Raw genomic sequence first — 19319 nt, 5'->3', positions numbered from 1 at the left:
TGGTTCAATCTTCTAAAATTGACAGGATGGTCAAACTTCACTTCTTTGTAACCATGGCAACAAGACAGTGTTTGGAGTAGGGATGGTTGGAAATGGCAATTTCCGCTTCCGCGGAAGATCCGCTTCGGCGGAAGATCCGCTTTCCGCCACTGCCAATTGCAAATTTCCACCAACTTTAACATCAAATTTTGACTTAAGCCAATCAGAAGACTCAAAATGAATAAGCCAATCAGAGAATGAAGAAATTTCCATCTAAATCCACATTCTTTGATTGGCTTATTCATCTTGAGTCTTCTGATTGGTTTAAAATTACTGCATATCGGTAATGCAGATTTTCCGCATTTAAAATTACCGTTAATGGCCGCAGACTTTAGCGGTTAATAGTAAAGCACCCGTAGGTGCTAGAAACAGCAAATTTGCAGGGTTTGCTAAGAAGGAGAGTGGGAACAAGAGGAAAAAAATTCAAAAAGACCTGATAGTTTTTGATAAAAATCTATGTCAAGGTTGACATGGCGGTAAGCGGATGTTCCGCGTTTTCAGTGAAAATCTGCTTTCTGCACTAGTATTACCGCTTTCCACATTCTGATGCAAAAATGCGATTTCCAATCAGAAATGTGGAAATTGAATTTCCATGGAATCCGAATGAGCTTGGTTTGGTTTGGTATGCAAACCGCCATTAATTGACATGTAGTGCATTTGGTGCACAACTCAAGTTCCCCAGGGTCCATGATCAGGTTTAGCAAGTTCAGAATTTGATTCCTTACAGTAAGGGAGGATTTGCGCTTATCAGTGCGGAAATATGTATGTTTGCATGTTATTTTTTAGACACTATGGGCCTGATGCACAAAACCATGGTAATACTGGCGTGCACGAACAGCTCAGGGCAATATTATCATTACTTCCAGGCACTGTGTGCAAGTTTCACTATTAACACAACACGCAGTACTCGTATAGCGTGATCGTTGCCATGGTAACACACATTACTATCAATTGATACCGTTTGTAATGCTCATTACCGTAGTAAAGTCGCACTACTTAGGTGCAGCGTGTCGAGCTAATAGTGAACTCATGGTACACGCAGACGCGTATCTGGAAGCGTGCAGGCATGGCAAGTGCCCCAGGCACCCTCCCTCTTCAAACAACAGGGGGGTGCAGTGCTGCTGACAGCATTCCTGAGTCTACAGGAGTAACAATTATCCAGCAGCCTGGCCATCTCAGTCTTTGTCATATACAGTATCTACATTAGAAGCTATTGAGAGGAGAGCTCCGAACTTTTCCCTCTCTCCCTACCACAGATCATGTCTCAGTCCCCTGAGATAGCAGCAGATGCTTTTGGTCTGGAGGTTACAGGATCTCACACTCATTCCCCTCTCCGGCATTCACACATTCCTCAATCTTATCTCAGTGTGCTGTTTACTTATTTTTATTTATGACACTCTCTGCACTTTAGCCATTATCCTGCTGGCATCTCTGTGGCCAGTTTTAACAACTTCTCTCTTGTACAGTGTACCTCAATAGTTAAAATGCATTATATTTCTAGCTCAGTATCTATCTACTGATATTAAATAGGTTGTCAGGCTTTTATTATGCTATCATCGTCATTGCAAATGTTTCATTGCTTTCATTCATATGAGAGTGGTGGCTGCCATATTTATTTCCTTTTAAACAATACAGTTGCATGGAAATCCTGCTGATCTTTCTGGACAGTAGGGTCTAAATCACACACCTGAAACAAGCATGCAGCTAATCTTGTCAGATATGTCATAGACATTTGATCTGCATGCTTGTTTAGGATCTATGGCTAAGGCAGGGATCTCACTTGTCCTTCAGTTTTCAGCTCGCCTTTTTCTGCGTATGTTTTCTACACAGCAGGTGTGTTTCTATGCAGAAAAACACGTGCGTTTTTTTCCCAACAGCTAATGTAATTGATACAGAAAACTGACGAACTGTGCAGAATTATCATGCAGAATGTCAGTTTTTTTTTCTGTGTAAAAAAAACACATTAAGTGTGAACTAGCCCTTTGATTAATATAAGTTCACAGTTTTCACAGAAAACACGTATGAAAACAGTCAAGTGTGTTCCCTACCTTAATAGTATTTTAGAGGCAGAGGATCAGAAGGATAGCCTCATTTATTTCATATTGACTGTTACATTCTGGTATTTGTGTATGCGCATGTGTTCTTTTTGCATGAAGGGGTTACCCTGTCCAAAAAGGTTAGACAGGATGCTGTTGATTGTAGGTGTGTGTGTGTGTGTGGGGGGGGGGGGGGGCGCAATTTTAGTATTACCTAAATACGCCACTGGGTACACGCTGCCGGATGCAGTGGTCGTATTGCCATGCGCTGTCTGTGAATGCCAATACTACCTTACTTTTGTGCATCAGACCCAATGGTCCATATTCTATAAAATTTTCTCCAAGTAGATATTTTCAAACCTTACCAATGAAATACATTTAAATCTCCCACCAAAGCAAGAAAATATTCTAAATAAGCTTCAAATAAGCTTCAATTTTTTTACCTACTTTTTCTGGTGCTAAATGTTGAAAAGTTATTTTTTTTGAAAAAAAATGAAAAAGGAGAAAAAATTAATTGGATAAAAAGAGCCTATACGCTTTCATCTGCATTTCGCCACAGTAGCTCAATGACTGTTAATTAGAAAATGTGCAATTATACTGCAGGGTTCTAAGTTTCTTTTTCTTTTTTTTTACTACATGTGCAAACATAGCATTTGATGTAAGTCCTAATGTGAATTAGCATGCAAGAATTAGCATACAATTTGGCAAGTGATGAAGAGATTCTTTTTTATCATTTATGCAGAACTGAGGCTGATGAATAGCCTAAAGACTGCTGACTGATGTAGCCCGCCAGGGATCGGGATCCGATCTCTCGGGTGACATCGCAGGGTGAACACTGACAGACACGATGTCAGCTGTGTAGCTGATGACACGCACTGTTGCTATGCAGGGGGCGGAGGGATGATAGTATGTGCAGGCGGGGGAGCGCGGGGACAATGGAGTTGGCCATCGCTGGGGCAAGTTGATCCGCTAGGCGGATGGCTTGCCCCACGGCGGTTGGGGGCCCCTGTACACATGCATGACCATCAGCTGAGGCGGTCCTTATTGGTCACCTCAGATGACTTTGATCATGCCTAGCGCTAGCTACATGATAGCCACTGTGCAGTGGCATCCCCCCTCCCCTTCCGAAAACAGGAAATCCTGTTCAGAATGGGATTTCCCGTTTGGCTTCCCCCGCGACGGGATGACGTCATCCACGTCATGGCGCAGGGGGAGTCCCGATCCACCCCTTAGCGCTGCCTGGCGCTGATAGGCCAGGCTGCGCAAGGGGTCTGGGGGGGCAGCGCAGCATGGCGGGTATCAGCGAATCGGCACGGAGCAGCGGCAATCGTAAAGCACCCAAAAAAATAATGCAAATCGGCCCACCAGGGCCTGAGAAATCCTCTGCAGAGGCATAGCCCGAACTCTGTTCCGGCTTACCGCCAGGGAGGTTAATAGAGCCCTCCTGCAAAAATGATAACACGTGGCCTCCTTGGTCCCCGAACCCCATGAGGGTTATGTGATTGGGAGCCAGCGAATGGCAGCACAGAGTATTCTGCTGTAAAGCAGCATCTACAAGCAGGAAAAAATGACAGACGCTCCTGATACCCGCTATTCTGCATGTCGGGAGGAGGTGGCAGGGACTGGTGAGAAAACGGGGAGGCTTTCTTGGTAACTGGCTGCACTTGAAGTTGGTCAGAGAAAGGAGGAGGGGCTCCCAAAGCCTCTGGGCCCCTCCCTGCGATGGCAGGGGTCGCAGGGGTGATTGCTACGCCCATGTGTACGAGCCTCATGCGTTAGCATTTGTTCAGCAACACTTCTCATTGGTTAAGAGGCTGTATTAGTATATATAACGAAAACTAAGAATATGGGACAATGTTTGATAAATTCCTTACAGTATATAGAATGAAGGTTTACTTTGTCACTCAATGAATGTATAACTTGTTGAATCTTATCCAGGCTGCTGATGTTAACCACTTGAGGACCACAGTCTTTTCGCCCCTTAAGGACCAGAGCCTTTTTCTCCATTCAGACCACTGCAGCTTTCACGGTTTATTGCTCGCTCATACAACCTACCACCTAAATGAATTTTACCTCCTTTTCTTGTCACTAATACAGCTTTCTTTTGGTGCTATTTGATTGCTCCTGTGATTTTTACTTTTTATTATATTCAGCAAAAAAGACATGAATTTTGGCAAAAAAATGATTTTTTTTAACTTTCTGTGCTGACATTTTTCAAATAAAGTAAAATTTCCTATACATTTGAGCGCGAAAGTTATTCTGCTACATGTCTTTGATAAAAAAAAAAAACCATTCAGTGTATATTTATTGGATTGGGTAAAAGTTATAGCGTTTACAAACTATGGTGCCAAAAGTGAATTTTCCCATTTTCAAGCATCTCTGACTTTTCTGCGCACCTGTCAGGTTTCATGAGGGGCTAAAATTCCAGGATAGTACAAATACCCCCCAAATGACCCCATTTTGGAAAGAAGACATCCCAAAGTATTCAGTGAGAGGCATGGTGCGTTCATAGAAGATTTTATTTTTTGTCACAAGTTAGCGGAAAATGACACTTTCTGACAAAAAAGAAAAAAAAGTTTCCATTTCTTCTAACTTGCGACAAAAAAAAATGAAATCTGCCACGGACTCACTATGCTCCTCTCTGAATACCTTGAAGTGTCTACTTTCCAAAATGGGGTCATTTGTGGGGTGTGTTCACTGTCCTGGCATTTTGGGGGGTGCCTAATTGTAAGCACCCCTGTAAAGCCTAAAGATGCTCATTGGACTTTGGGCCCCTTAGCGCAGTTAGGCTTCAAAAAAGTGCCACACATGTGGTATTGCCGTACTCAGGAGAAGTAGTATAATGTGTTTTGGGGTGTATTTTTACACATACCCATGCTGGGTGGGAGAAATATCTCCGTAAATGACAATTTTTTATTTTTTTTTACACACAATTGTCTATTTATAGAGATATTTCTCCCACTCAGCATGGGTATGTGGAAAAATACACCCCAAAACACATTATACTACTTCTCCTGAGTACGGCGATACCACATGTGTGGCACTTTTTTGCACCCTAACTGCGCTAAGGGGCCCAAAGTCCAATGAGTACCTTTAGGATTTCACAGGTCATTTTGAGAAATTTGGTTTCAAGACTACTCCTCACGGTTTAGGGCCCCTAAAATGCCAGGACAGTATAGGAACCCCACAAATTACCCCATTTTAGAAAGAAGACACCCCAAGGTATTCCGTTAGGAGTATGGTGAGTTCATAGAAGATTTTTTTTTTTTGTCACAAGTTAGCAGAAATTGATTTTAATTTTTTTTTTCACAAAGTGTCATTTTCCGCTAACTTGTGACAAAAAATAAAATCTTCTATGAACTCACCGTACTCCTAACGGAATACCTTGGGGTGTCTTCTTTCTAAAATGGGGTCATTTGTGGGATTCCTATACTGCCCTGGCATTTTAGGGGCCCTAAACCGTGAGGAGTAGTCTTGAAACCAAATGTCGCAAAATGACCTGTGAAATCCTAAAGGTACTCATTGGACTTTGGGCCCCTTAGCGCAGTTAGGGTGCAAAAAAGTGCCACACATGTGGTATCGCCGTACTCGGGAGAAGTATTATAATGTGTTTTGGGGTGTATTTTTACACATACCCATGCTGGGTGGGAGAAATATCTCTGTAAATGACAATTATTAGATTTTTTTACACACAATTGTCCATTTACAGAGAGATTTCTCCCACCCAGCATGGGTATGTATAAAAATACACCCCAAAACACATTATACTACTTCTTCTGAGTACGGCGATACCACATGTGTGACACTTTTTTTGCAGCCTAGGTGCGCTAAGGGGCCCAACGTCCTATTCACAGGTCATTTTGAGGCATTTGTTTTCTAGACTACTCCTCACGGTTTAGGGCCCCTAAAATGCCAGGGCAGTATAGGAACCCCACAAGTGACCCCATTTTAGAAAGAAGACACCCCAAGGTATTCTGTTAGGAGTATGGTGAGTTCATAGAAGATTTTTTTTTTTGTCACAAGTTGTCGGAAAATGACACTTTGTGAAAAAAAAACAATACATATCAATTTCCGCTAACTTGTGACAAAAAATAAAATCTTCTATGAACTCACCGTACTTCTAACGGAATACCTTGGGGTGTAGTCTTTCCAAAATGGGGTCACTTGTGGGGTTCCTATACTGCCCTGGCATTTTAGGGGCCCTAAACCGTGAGGAGTAGTCTTGAACCCAAATGTCTCAAAATGACCTGTGAAATCCTAAAGGTACTCATTGGACTTTGGGCCCCTTAGCACAGTTAGGCTGCAAAAAAGTGTCACACATGTGGTATCGCCGTACTCAGAAGAAGTAGTATAATGTGTTTTGTGGTGTATTTTTACATATAACCATGCTGGGTGGGAGAAATATCTCTGTAAATGACACATTTTTGAATTTTTTTACATACAATTGTCCATTTACAGAGAGATTTCTCCCACCCAGCATGGGTATGTGTAAAATTACACCCCAAAACACATTATACTACTTCTCCTAAGTATGGCGATACCACATGTGTGACACTTTTTTGCAGCCTAGGTGCGCTAAGGGGCCCAACGTCCTATTCACAGGTCATTTTGAGGCATTTGTTTTCTAGACTACTTCTCACGGTTTAGGGCCCCTAAAATGCCAGGGCAGTATAGGAACCCCACAAGTGACCCCATTTTAGAAAGAAGACACCCCAAGGTATTCCGTTAGGGGTATGGTGAGTTCGTAGAAGATTTTATTTTTTGTCACAAGTTAGTGAAAAATGACACTTTGTGAAAAAAACAATAAAAATCCAATTTCCGCTAACTTTTGACAAAAAATAAAATCTTCTATGAACTCATCATACACCTAACAGAATACCTTGGGGTGTCTTCTTTCTAAAATGGGGTCACTTGTGGGGTTCCTATACTGCCCTGGCATTTTAGGGGCCCTAAACCGCGAGGAGTAGTCTAGAAAACAAATGCCTCAAAATGACTGTTCAGGGGTATAAGCATCTGCAAATTTTGATGACAGGTGGTCTATGAGGGGGCAAATTTTGTGGAACCGGTCATAAGCAGGGTGGCCTCTTAGATGACAGGATGTATTGGGCCTGTTCTGATGGATAGGAGTGCTAGGGGGGTGACAGGAGGTGATTGATGGGTGTCTCAGGGGGCGGTTAGAGGGGAAAATAGATGCAATCAATGCACTGGGGAGGTGATCGGAAGGGGGATCTGAGGGTTTGGCCGAGTGATCAGGAGCCCACACGGGGCAAATTAGGGCCTGATCTGATGGGTAGGTGTGCTAGGGGGTGACAGGAGGTGATTTATGGGTGTCTCAAGGTGTGATTAGAGGGAGAAATAGATGCAAGCAATGCACTGGCGAGGAGATCAGGGCTGGGGTCTGAGGGCGTTCTGAGGTGTGGGCGGGTGATTGGGTGCCCGCAAGGGGCAGATTAGGGTCTAATCTGATGGGTAACAGTGACAGGTGGTGATAGGGGGTGATTGATGGGTGATTAGTGGGTGTTTAGAGCAGAGAAGAGATGTAAACACTGCACTTGGGAGGTGATCTGATGTTGGACCTGCGGGCGATCTATTGGTGTGGGTGGGTGATCAGATTGCCCGCAAGGGGCAGGTTAGGGGCTGATTGATGGGTGGCAGTGCCAGGGGGTGATTGATGGGTGGCGGTGACAGGGGGTGATTGATGGGTGATTGACAGGTGATCAGTGGGTTATTACAGGGAATAACAGATGTAAATATTGCACTGGCGAATTGATAAGGGGGGGTCTGAGGGCAATCTGAGCGTGTGGGCGGGTGATTGGGTGCCCGCAAGGGGCAGATTAGGGTCTAATCTGATGGGTAACAGTGACAGGTGGTGATAGGGGGTGATTGATGGGTGATTGATGGGTAATTAGTGGGTGTTTAGAGGAGAGAATAGATGTAAACACTGCGCTTGGGTGGTGATCTGATGTCGGACCTGCGGGCGATCTATTGGTGTGGGTGGGTGATCAGATTGCCCGCAAGGGGCAGGTTAGGGGCTGATTGATGGGTGGCAGTGCCAGGGGGTGATTGATGGGTGGCAGTGACAGGGGGTGATTGATGGGTGATTGACAGGTGATCAGTGGGTTATTACAGGGAATAACAGATGTAAATATTGCACTGGCGAATTGATAAGGGGGGGTCTGAGGGCAATCTGAGCGTGTGGGCGGGTGATTGGGTGCCCGCAAGGGGCAGATTAGGGTCTAATCTGATGGGTAACAGTGACAGGTGGTGATAGGGGGTGATTGATGGGTGATTGATGGGTAATTAGTGGGTGTTTAGAGAAGAGATGTAAACACTGCATTTGGGAGGTGATCTGATGTCGGATCTGCGGGCGATCTATTGGTGTGGGTGGGTGATCAGATTGCCCGCAAGGGGCAGGTTAGGGGCTGATTGATGGGTGGCAGTGACAGGGGGTGATTGATGGGTGGCGGTGACAGGGGGTGATTGATGGGTGATTGACAGGTGATCAGTGGGTTATTACAGGGAATAACAGATGTAAATATTGCACTGGCGAATTGATAAGGGGGGGTCTGAGGGCAATCTGAGCGTGTGGGCGGGTGATTGGGTGCCCGCAAGGGGCAGATTAGGGTCTAATCTGATGGGTAACAGTGACAGGTGGTGATAGGGGGTGATTGATGGGTGATTGATGGGTAATTAGTGGGTGTTTAGAGGAGAGAAGAGATGTAAACACTGCATTTGGGAGGTGATCTGATGTCGGATCTGCGGGCGATCTATTGGTGTGGGTGGGTGATCAGATTGCCCGCAAGGGGCAGGTTAGGGGCTGATTGATGGGTGGCAGTGACAGGGGGTGATTGACGGGTGATTGACGGGTGATTGACAGGTGATTGACAGGTGATCAGGGGGGATAGATGCATACAGTACACGGGGGGGGGGGGTCTGGGGGGGGGGGTCTGGGGAGAATCTGAGGGGTGGGGGGTGATCAGGAGGGAGTAGGGGGCAGATTAGGGACTAAAAAAAAAATAGCGTTGACAGATAGTGACAGGGAGTGATTGATGGGTGATTAGGGGGGTGATTGGGTGCAAACAGTGGTCTGGGGGGTGGGCAGGGGGGGGGGTCTGAGGGGTGCTGTGGGCGATCAGGGGGCAGGGGGGGGGAATCAGTGTGCTTGGGTGCAGACTAGGGTGGCTGCAGCCTGCCCTGGTGGTCCCTCGGACACTGGGGCCACCAGGGCAGGAGGCAGGGCAGCCAGTATAATAGGCTTTGTATACATTACAAAGCCTATTATACACTTTCCGTGCGGCGATCGGGCAGCTAGTAACCCGCCGGCGCTTCCGAACGGCCGGCGGGTTACAGCGAGCGGTGGGCGGAGCCAGTCCCCGGCGGCTGATCGCGTCACAAATGACGCGATCGCCGCATAGCCACTCCCGCAGCCGCCCCCGCCGATGGGCGTATTGCGGCCGTTTGGGCCCGGACTTTGCCGCCGCCCATCGGCTGGGGGCGGTCCTTAAGTGGTTAATGTGCGGGTAGAAAGTGCTGTAGAGTATGAATGAAGTCTTAGCATTGATGTCATTTTAGAACGGTGGTAGTTTCTGCTTCAGTCATTTAATTTGGCTGCTGTTTACTTTATTAATGTGTAAAAGCAGATGCTGGCTGTTCAGATACCTGTGGGGCCAAACAGGGACACAGTACTGTTGTTGCCAATCCACGTGGTATCCAGATTAGAAGTGCCTTGACAACAGAGTCATAGCAACAAACTACAAACTCATTCAGCATTTAAAGGATCACTCCATCAAAAAGGAAGCAGTTAAAATCTGACAGAACCGAAAGGTTTTTGAATAGTCCATCTACTCATGGGGGATTCTCAGGGTTTTCTTTGTTTTAAAAGCATTTGCTGAACAGCAGTTGCTAAGTCTAACTACCATAACAGTAAAATACCAGCCATCCTCCCTAACAGCAGGTAGACCAAGCAACTGCTGTTTAGAAAATGCTTTTAAAAACCTTGAGAATCTTCCATGAGGAGATGGACTAGTCCAAAACCTGTCGGTTCTGTCAGATTTTAACTGCTTAGTTTTTTCGCTGGAGTGGTCTTTTACAGCTAAATAAAATGTAAAGCAACCAAGGAGACACTGCACTCACCCCACTAAAACAAAATGCTGTACTCCTGGCCTTCGCTCTTTTGATATCTACAAATTCAGCATCTCCTCAAGGCACAATGTCATACAGTATTGGACACATCTAACATATGTGCAGCTGATCGGTGAAGGCCCACCTAAACATCTAATAGGTAACCTATATTCTCAGATAGTCAGTGTGCAATCTAAGTCCAAGCCTATGGCATCCAAGGAGAAGTGGATTACAGTAGAGTCTTGGTTATCCGGCAGCGATATTGATCGGCTGATCCTGGATAAGCGTCCTTTCTGGTTGCTTAAAACTCAATGTTGGGAATACTTGTAAGACAAAAAGGAAGACCGAGAGCCCAGTATTGTGTAGTACCTTTGGAGTCAAAGTAGAATAAGAACAAAGTGCGTATATTATACTCACAAACACGGGTTACCTCTCAGGCAACCACTGTAATCACAGGAGGGGAGAATTATGACCTGACCCCACTCAGGTTTAAGAAGTCGCTCTCTGTAGATAGAAAAAAGGGGTAGCACCCCTCCACCAAGGGTGGACTAGATAATGTATAAAAGTTTTGAACAGAGGTGCCAAAATAGGATAAAAGCATCTAAAAGCCGTTTAAAAGGGGGAAGCGGTGGACTCACCTCCCTCAAAGTAACATAGACAGAAATTTGTTATTTTATATAAAAAAATAATGTTTATTAGAGGGAGGTAGGTCCACCGCTTCCCCCGTTTTTAAATGGCTTTTAGACGCTTTTATCCTAGTTTGGCGCCTCTGTTCAAAACTTTTATACAATGTTAGAAATAGGCTTAGCTAATACAGTACTGTACCCTTCTATATATACATACCATGCACTCTGTATTAAATGGTAAAATGTCAGAAGCTGCACTTCACCACGCTGCCGGCAATTTGTTCTGGTTGGTTGAGACCGCTGGTTAGTTGAGTTCCGGATAGCTGGGACTCTACTGTAAATGTAATTTGGACATATGATGAGGACAGGCACAAGGCTCTGTAGGTTGCCAAGGTGTTCCCCTTGCCTTAGAGAACACCTTAGGCAATTGTACATATTGCACAAAACTTATCTCACTCCAAGTAGGATGTGTGAATACAAAAGGGACACCTCTTCTAAATGCCCCAAATGTGGTGCTCTAGAATCTACAATTCATCATCTGCTGTAGGAATGCCCCTTTATAGCTCTGTTCTGGTCACAGTCCATTAAGTTTTTGTATGATAGGATGGGCTGCCTGGATGCTATGCGTTGTTTGCTAGGTATACTCATAGCTCCCAACATTTTAAGATTAGAAAGAGGGACACTTTAAGAAACGCCCATAACACACGCCTAACCACGCCCCACCACACCCCTCGTCATGCATATCACAAAGAATTCAGAAACAAAACATGTAGCTTTATCATTCAAACCACACTGAACCTCTCTGTCATGATTAGCTTTCCTTCATTTCAACGGCAGAAATTAAGAAGTATATCAATTTAAATGATGGAAATAAAATTTAGAGTGAATAAAACACATTTTTTTGAGGAGAAAAATACATATATTTCCATAGATCTGTACATGAGTATTGAAAGAGGGACAAATGAGGAAGAAAGAGGGACAGAGGGATTTAGTTCCCGAAGAGGGACAGTTGAGAACTATGGGTATATCCGATGATGCCATGCAGAAACCTATGAAGGCATTCATAACAGAAACTCTTTTTTGTGCCAGACAAGAAATAACATTAAAATGGCTGCCTGACACCTCCCCAAACTTCCTGGCTGGAAATAAAGAGTGGATAAAGCTCTTTCTTATAAAATTGCATAAGATGTGAGACGATTGGACCTCTCATGTCATTGAGCTAAATGATATTATGCACTCCTAGTAGGCCTAAGCCCGTTACAATAATGGGCTCTATGCATCCCTCACAACCCCACTCTCCTCCCGCCCCTGTCACTGCTTCCACCGTCAGTTGGTTTTCCCCTTTTTTTCTGCTCCTGAAGGTTCCAAGGTTCTTGTTCTGTCTCCTTGCAAATTGTATTTATATGACTGGGCCCTATGTTTATACTGAGCCTTCATTGTAATTAGTATATGTTGTACCCCTAACTTGTCTGAGACTCCTTATGTGCAATCTTGATAATTTGTCTCTAATCAATATGGTTAGGTGCTTTGACTGTAAATTATCTCTGTATGTCCTTTATGCCCTGTATAGTAATCTACTTAATTGTATGTACTGCACATTTTGAATTTAAAAACAAACAAAGCCAACAACCATTTTCTCATCCAAAGACTCTGGTCACATGACCACCATGACAAATTACCTCAAAGCCATTCCCGCACAAAGATTTTCCAGTATTGTGGACAGCAGCAGTGCCAGGAGACTGAGAGGGGGCAGTGATCACAATTAATCCTTGCCCACAAATGTATCGTACACCATGTGTTTATTGTGGAGACATGACCTGCACACAAGATCAGAGGTGTAGCTAATTTTAAGAGGCAGGATTCAATATCTGTCTACTCAGACTATTAGATAAATAGCAGAAGGATGAACATTCAGTATACTGTGCATACAATATACCTGTTATGCCTGATTGGAGAATCTAGCTTCATTAGAAAAAAAAAAGAGCAGGTTTAAGCATGCTTCTAACTTTCAGCTTTGTGTTTATGGCCCTAACATGGGTCTGGGTAAGTCATCTTTGACAACATAGGTTTACTTTAAAATGCTACCAACCAGGGAGGGAGATACAGTAACTATTAATATGTACTATTGAGGAGTGGTGCTGAACAGCCACTAGATGGAGCTAACTCACAAATAAATGGCTATGCAATATAACTTAATATAATACAGTATAAGAGATAGTCAAGAAGATACTAATATTCTATGTTAAAGGACAGCTAAAGTGAGAAGAATATAAGAATAGGCTGCCATATTTATTTCCTTTTAAACAATACCAGTTGGCTGGAAGCCCTCCAAGTGCATACAGTGAAAAATGGTGCAGATTAAAAAATGGCACACTGTTTCGCTGATAAATGTATTTTAAAACGCTATTTATCATTTTATTGAAATCTATTTCAAAACGCTATTTATCGTTCATATACATGATGCTGAAAATAACATCTAGCTACTAAAGTTATTTAATGTTTTAAAAATGTCCTAAAACGTTAAATAACCATAGTAACTAGATGTCATTACTGGCATCTAGCATACATTACCTTTTCACGACTAGAGTATTGCAACCCTCTGCTCTGCAGCCTCACCGTCAACCATTTAGCCCCGTAACATTCCATCGCGAACTCTGCTGCACGACTCATCCACCTCTCCTCCTGCTCATCCAGCCCAATTCCCCTCTGTCAGTCCCTTCACTGGCTGCCAGTTACACAAAGAATACCATTTAATATCCTTAAGGCTCATACACACATTCAAAAAAGTTGAGCGTGTGTATATTTTTTGGTAAATTTTCTATTCGATCGATTTCTCGCTCGATTCTCTCATCTTTTCTTATCAATTTCCATTCACTTCTGTGAGAAACCAACCAGAAAAAAGATCGAAAATAATATTGGGCAGGATGGAAATTATCAATCGAACCATCTATCTAACACAAAATTGTATGGTGTGTACCTAGCATTACTCTCGCCTATACAGCTCTCCACAACCTAGCTCCTTCCTATCTTAACAAAATTATTTACAGACAGCATCCTACACCCAATCTCCACTGTACTAACAATATTTTCCTATCTGCCTCTCTGGTCACCTCTTCTCACTCCAGCTTACAAGACTTCTCTCAATCCTCTCCCCTTCCCTGGAACACTCTCCCTCAACACATCCGCCACTCACCTACACTTACTCTTTTTAGGCGCAATCTGAAAACTCACCTCTTCAGGCAAGCATACTCTCCTACCTAGGACACTTCAACCACTGACCACCATTTCTACCATCTTACCTCAAATCCTTACAAGTTTGCCTCAGGCAGCAAAAAGTCTAGAACCGGTGTTGTGTCTGATTGCGCTGCCTGGAAATTTGCGCTGCCCCGCATGCGCAGTGGGAGCCTGTGCGGCCACATTTCCTATTTATTTATGCTGCTGCTGGTAGAACACTAAATATCTCGGCTTCCCCTACTCCTACACTCCTTATATTTTCAGGGTAGAGAGGGGCCCCCCGAACTACCTCTATGCCAAAATGCAGCCCCTGGGCCCCACTGGTTCCAGAGATAGGTTTCTGTAATCTATCTCCTGAACCAGCGCGGGTCGGGGGCTGCAATTTGGCATAGAGGTAGTTCGGGGGGTCCCCTCTCTACCCTGAAAATATAAGGAGTGTAGGAGGTGGGGAAGCCGAGATATTTAGAGTTCTACCATCAGCATCATAATTAACTTCACACTGAGCATGCGTGCTACTAGTATGGAAGGGAGCATCCGGGCAGTGCGATCAGACATAACACCGGCCCTGGCAATACTATCTCTCCCTCCTAGAGTTTGCTGGAGTCCCAAAGCTTTAGAAATAGCTTTGTAAACTTTTCATGTTGCATCTGTTCCTGAATTCCTTTGGATTGTTGCAAGATGTCTTCCTTTATGAGATCTGATGGCCTTCTTTTCTTTGTCTGACAAGTTTTATTTAAAGGACACCTGAAGTGAGTGGGACATGGAGGCTGACATTTATTTATTTTTAATCAATGCAAATTTCCTGGCTAATACTGTGTCTAATACTTTTAGCCATAGACCCCGAACAAGCATGCAGCTCAAAAATGTTTGACTGAATTTTCTACATGCTTGTTTCAGGTATGAGATTTAGACACCACTGATGCATGAAAGATCAGTAGGATGCCAGGCAACTGGTATTAGTAAAAAGGAAATAAATATGTCAGCCTCCTTCAGGTGTCCTCAATGTGATTTCTTGTTTCAATAGGACCTGTGAAATTGAACTGATCTTTCCAATACAATGTGATTACTCGCAATAAGTCAAGTTTTATTTGGTTTGAGTTTGCAATGTTGATTGTTTTGGTTATGAGTTTATGAATACTTATCCTAGTCTACACCGCACAGGATTCCTGACTTCTTATTTAATTTTTCCTGGATAAATAGAACATTAAATGCAAATAAACTTGAGCAATGAATCATTTCTTAGGCACCATAGCGTGACCCATATGACTAATGAACTCCAGGCAGCCTTAGTGCCCTGAGTGGAGAATGTCACCCTTTGCAATTTTGTAACTTTTTCAGTCGCCTGGTGCCTTTAGCTTTGTGAATATTGGAACTGTAGCAAACAGGGTTTCCTGTGACGGGAATATTGTTCCACGCAATAGATGTGTTGTTAAAATGATTTTGGCTCAATTATGAGATCTGATCTTGAAATTTGTCAAGCTGAATGCTTTTTGTATGTATAATCTCTCATGCTGTGTTAATAAAAATATATTTAAATATAAAAAAAACCATTAAAATACTTTCAAATAAATAAATCTTATACTTATTAACCCCTTCTACCCCCACCCTCATAGTTACCAAAATAATACACTCGGGAAAAAACAAAAAAACAAAACAAGACTTTTTTTGAATATGTATGTCATGAGGGTACATTACTGTTCTTTTTGAAAAAAAAATGTTTGTAATTATTGATAAAGTGTAAACAAGATGGTAAAAATACCGAATCAGGTGGTGGCGGCGGCACACGGCGCTCAGTGCCAGGTGCTGAAACTAGGTGCCCCATAGCAGCAATGATATGCTGCACGGGGCACGTAAAAGTAATTCGGGGCTCCAGCGGTCGATGGACCACAAATTACACCTCCCTCCGAGTTGTGACGACTCAGATGGGGAATAATATTTAATGCCGCTGGGCATTTTAGTGGCAGCAAGGAGAGGCATCACTCTGCTCTTCCCGCGCCCAACTCACCCGTGGCGTACTAATACGCACACAAAAATACACTATCATTTCCAAATAAAATATTGTCAACATACATTGTACTAGGGACTTCATTTAAATGTCATAACAACCAGGACAAATGGGCAAATAAAATGTGTGGGTTTTATCTACAGTAGCACTTTTTATTTTTAAACTATAATGGTTGAAATCTGAGAATTTTCTTTTTATTCCCTTTAAAATGCATACAAAATAAAATAATTCTAAAATAACCCAAAGAAAGCCTAGTTTGTCCTGCAAAAAAAAATTATATAGATTATTTAAGTGTGATAAGTATTGATAAAGTTATTGGTGAATGAATGGGAGGAGCATACAAATGTTAAAATTGCTCTGTTTTTAAAAGAGAAGTAACTTGTGGTGGGGAGTGGTTAATATTTCAATTTGTTTGATGATCTGAAACATTTAGGCTCCATTTTCACTTAATGCGTTGCGTTGAGTTGCATTGCGTCACGTTGCATCCCATTTTTGAAAATTGGATGTATCGTGGTGCAACTCAACGCAACACATTAAGTGTACATAGGACTTCAAGTGTGACAAACAGGCAAAGAAGTAAGAAATGAGGAAGGGGCAAATACTTTTTCATAGCACTATACTGCTGGTTAACATGATGTAGCAATATGAATGTAAAAACGTGTCCTGGACACTGAACAGATTTCCTCAACCTTTGTCAGTCTCCCCTGATCTCTCAGCCTGACGTGTGCTGATCTCTTCTCTCCTCCCTTCTGTCTCTTCTGCCCACTGAGTTACATCATACATCCAACCCTTATCAAGCTGAACAGTCAGCTAATCACAGCTCGTGGTGACTAAGGTAAAGCTCATAGCAGAAGCAACAACTATTGATAGAGCTGCCCAGTATATAACTCAGTCAGATCATGGAAATATTATATGGATATTAGGATGAGCTTACAAACAGAATGGAGAAATCTACAAGTTGGACTAAAAGACAGTAACTGGTTGTATACACAATCCACACAGTGCACGTCTCAGATAAGAAGGGGCATCCTCAGAGCGTCATTGGAAGGACGGTGACACATACTTCATATATCTTGGCTTATCTCTGAGCCTAGAAGACTCTGTGATATGGAGCTCATAGTGCACCCTGATGTAAGTTAAAAAAAATGCTCATTTAAATTTGATACCCACAATGCATTTCAATGAAGTTGGCACAGAGGAATATTATTTACCACTGTGTTGCATGCCTCTTCTTTTAGCAATAATAAATGGGTAGGAAATGACTGCTGTAGTTTTGAAAGTGAAGTGTTCCATTCTTGCCTGATATAGGTCTTCAGATGCTCAGATTTTTAGGTCTCTTTTCTCATATTTTTTGTTTCATAATGCACCAGATGTTTTTCGTGAATGGCAGGTCTGGACTGTAGGCGGGACAATTTAAAGGGACTCTAAACACAACAAAAAAAATGCAATGCTGAACTTACCTGGGGCTCTGTGGCGTAGCTATGGAGCTGTGGGCCCCAATGCAAGCTTTACATTGGGGCCCCCCAAGCACTCTATACATACCAATTGATACGGCGCACCAAAACCTGCCAATGGCAACTACAGTGTCAGAGGTGCAAGAAGGGGATGGGAAACAGTGTGCTAATAATTACCACTATTCAAAGTATCTATAGAAGTGATTATTATGACCACAGGACCAATAGAGAGCTAATACTGTAGTTGAGGGAAAACCCTTTGGGGCCCCTCTGGCCCAAAGGGCCCTGATGCAGTCGCAACCACTGCAAACCTTATTGCTACGCCCCTGCTGAAGCTCCCTCCAGCCACCCCCCCCCCCCCCAAGCTCCGGTAGCTGCGTGACCTGGCTGGGGGTCATGTGCAACTGCGCGCCCGCCTTGCTCACACACCCATGTCTGTGAGCGTTCTGCGCAATTAATTCTTTGGAGAACCACACATGCATAGAATGCTCACTGCAATGGGCATGTGATCAAGACGGGCCACGGATGCGCAGTTGTGCACAACTCCTGGCCAGGTCGCGTAGCTAACAGAGCCACCAGCGGGAGAACTCACGGGACCCAGAGGATGCTGAGGGACCTCGCTGGCCGAGGAGGGGGGGGGGATTGGGATGGCGGTATGGGGCTGGAGAAAGCCCCAGGTAAGTTCAGTATTGCATTTTTTTAGGTTTGTTCAGTGTCCTTTTAACACCCAGTGAAAAGAAATTATCCACTTAACAAAGCTGACAATTAACATGTGAGGAGCTCAAGAGACTGGGCAGATGTATGAAGAGTGTAATTTAAAGGGATCTCGGTTCATACTTACATAAAGCCAGTGAATACACATAACGCCTCCAAGAAACAGAGATTGTTAATTCGACATATCTATAGAGATGTGGAGGAGCCCCTGAGCCATTGTTAAAGTGATCCAGAGGTGAGAGGGACATGGAGGCTGCCATGTTTATTACCTTTTAAACAATACCAGTTGCCTGGTTGTCCTGTTCATCTTCTGCCATCAGTAGTGTCTGAGTTCCAACCCTGAAACAAGCATGTGGGTAATCCAGTCAGACTTGAGTCAGAGCACCTGATCTGCATGCTTGTTCAGGGCTTAAAGCTAAAAGTATTAGAGGCAGACTGATGCAGACTGATACACCCGGCGGATCGCTCAGAGACAGCCTTATCAGTCCACCGACAGACTGTACACACGCCGGACTGTCTGCTGAAAACCCGCCCAGCGGGAGGTGACGACGGACCCGTCGTTGCCTGCAGTCCGGCGTGTGTACGGTGGGGAGACCACCAGCGGAATTCCCCAGTGCTACTGCACTCATCAATGATCATGTCAAATGTTGCAGAGAATGGTAGCCAGTGTAACACCCAGAAACTTTTACTATGGAGCTATGCTGTGGTAATATGGCTAAAATGCAACTTGGCATGGGCCTTTTCCACAAAACAAAGCCTTACCTGAAAAAAAGATATCTGGAAGACACCATATGTTGCTCCAAAACCTGTATATAAAGCACAGGAAGGTCTATTGCAGTTAAACTAGAAACAGTTCAGATGGTGTCTGAAACTGTTCTTAACATTCTGTGCAACCTTCTAAAATATAAATAAGCCAATGGCATGGGCAGGGAAAAGTTCTGTGCTATCTCATCCTGGATTAATGTACTGTTCTTATAGTTGGATAGAAGATTCATTTCAATTTATAGTTTTAGAAATCTGTTCCTGAGTGCAGATCCATGCAAATATACTGTATTTTGATAACATTAAATCATAAGCTACCTTTTAAAGT

The 19319-nt window shown here is 43.5% G+C and overlaps 1 protein-coding gene across 2 annotated transcripts in view; it reads left to right on the top strand.

Moving 5' to 3' along the window:
- The first annotated feature begins 16871 nt into the window (after window positions 1–16871).
- The window catches only part of GCK (glucokinase), a 46037-nt gene continuing 43589 nt past the window's right edge, over window positions 16872–19319 (top strand). For both annotated transcript variants that reach the window (XM_068274761.1, XM_068274760.1), the window contains exon 1: window positions 16872–17192. In XM_068274761.1, the coding sequence (XP_068130862.1) occupies window positions 17169–17192 (24 nt within the window). In that variant the 5' untranslated portion in view covers window positions 16872–17168. The remainder of the gene's footprint in view (window positions 17193–19319) is intronic.

This window comes from Hyperolius riggenbachi, chromosome 3, assembly GCF_040937935.1.
Source record: "Hyperolius riggenbachi isolate aHypRig1 chromosome 3, aHypRig1.pri, whole genome shotgun sequence".
NCBI lineage: Eukaryota > Metazoa > Chordata > Amphibia > Anura > Hyperoliidae > Hyperolius > Hyperolius riggenbachi.
Note: the sequence above shows the minus strand (reverse complement) of the source record. Positions and strands in the feature narration are given on the sequence as shown.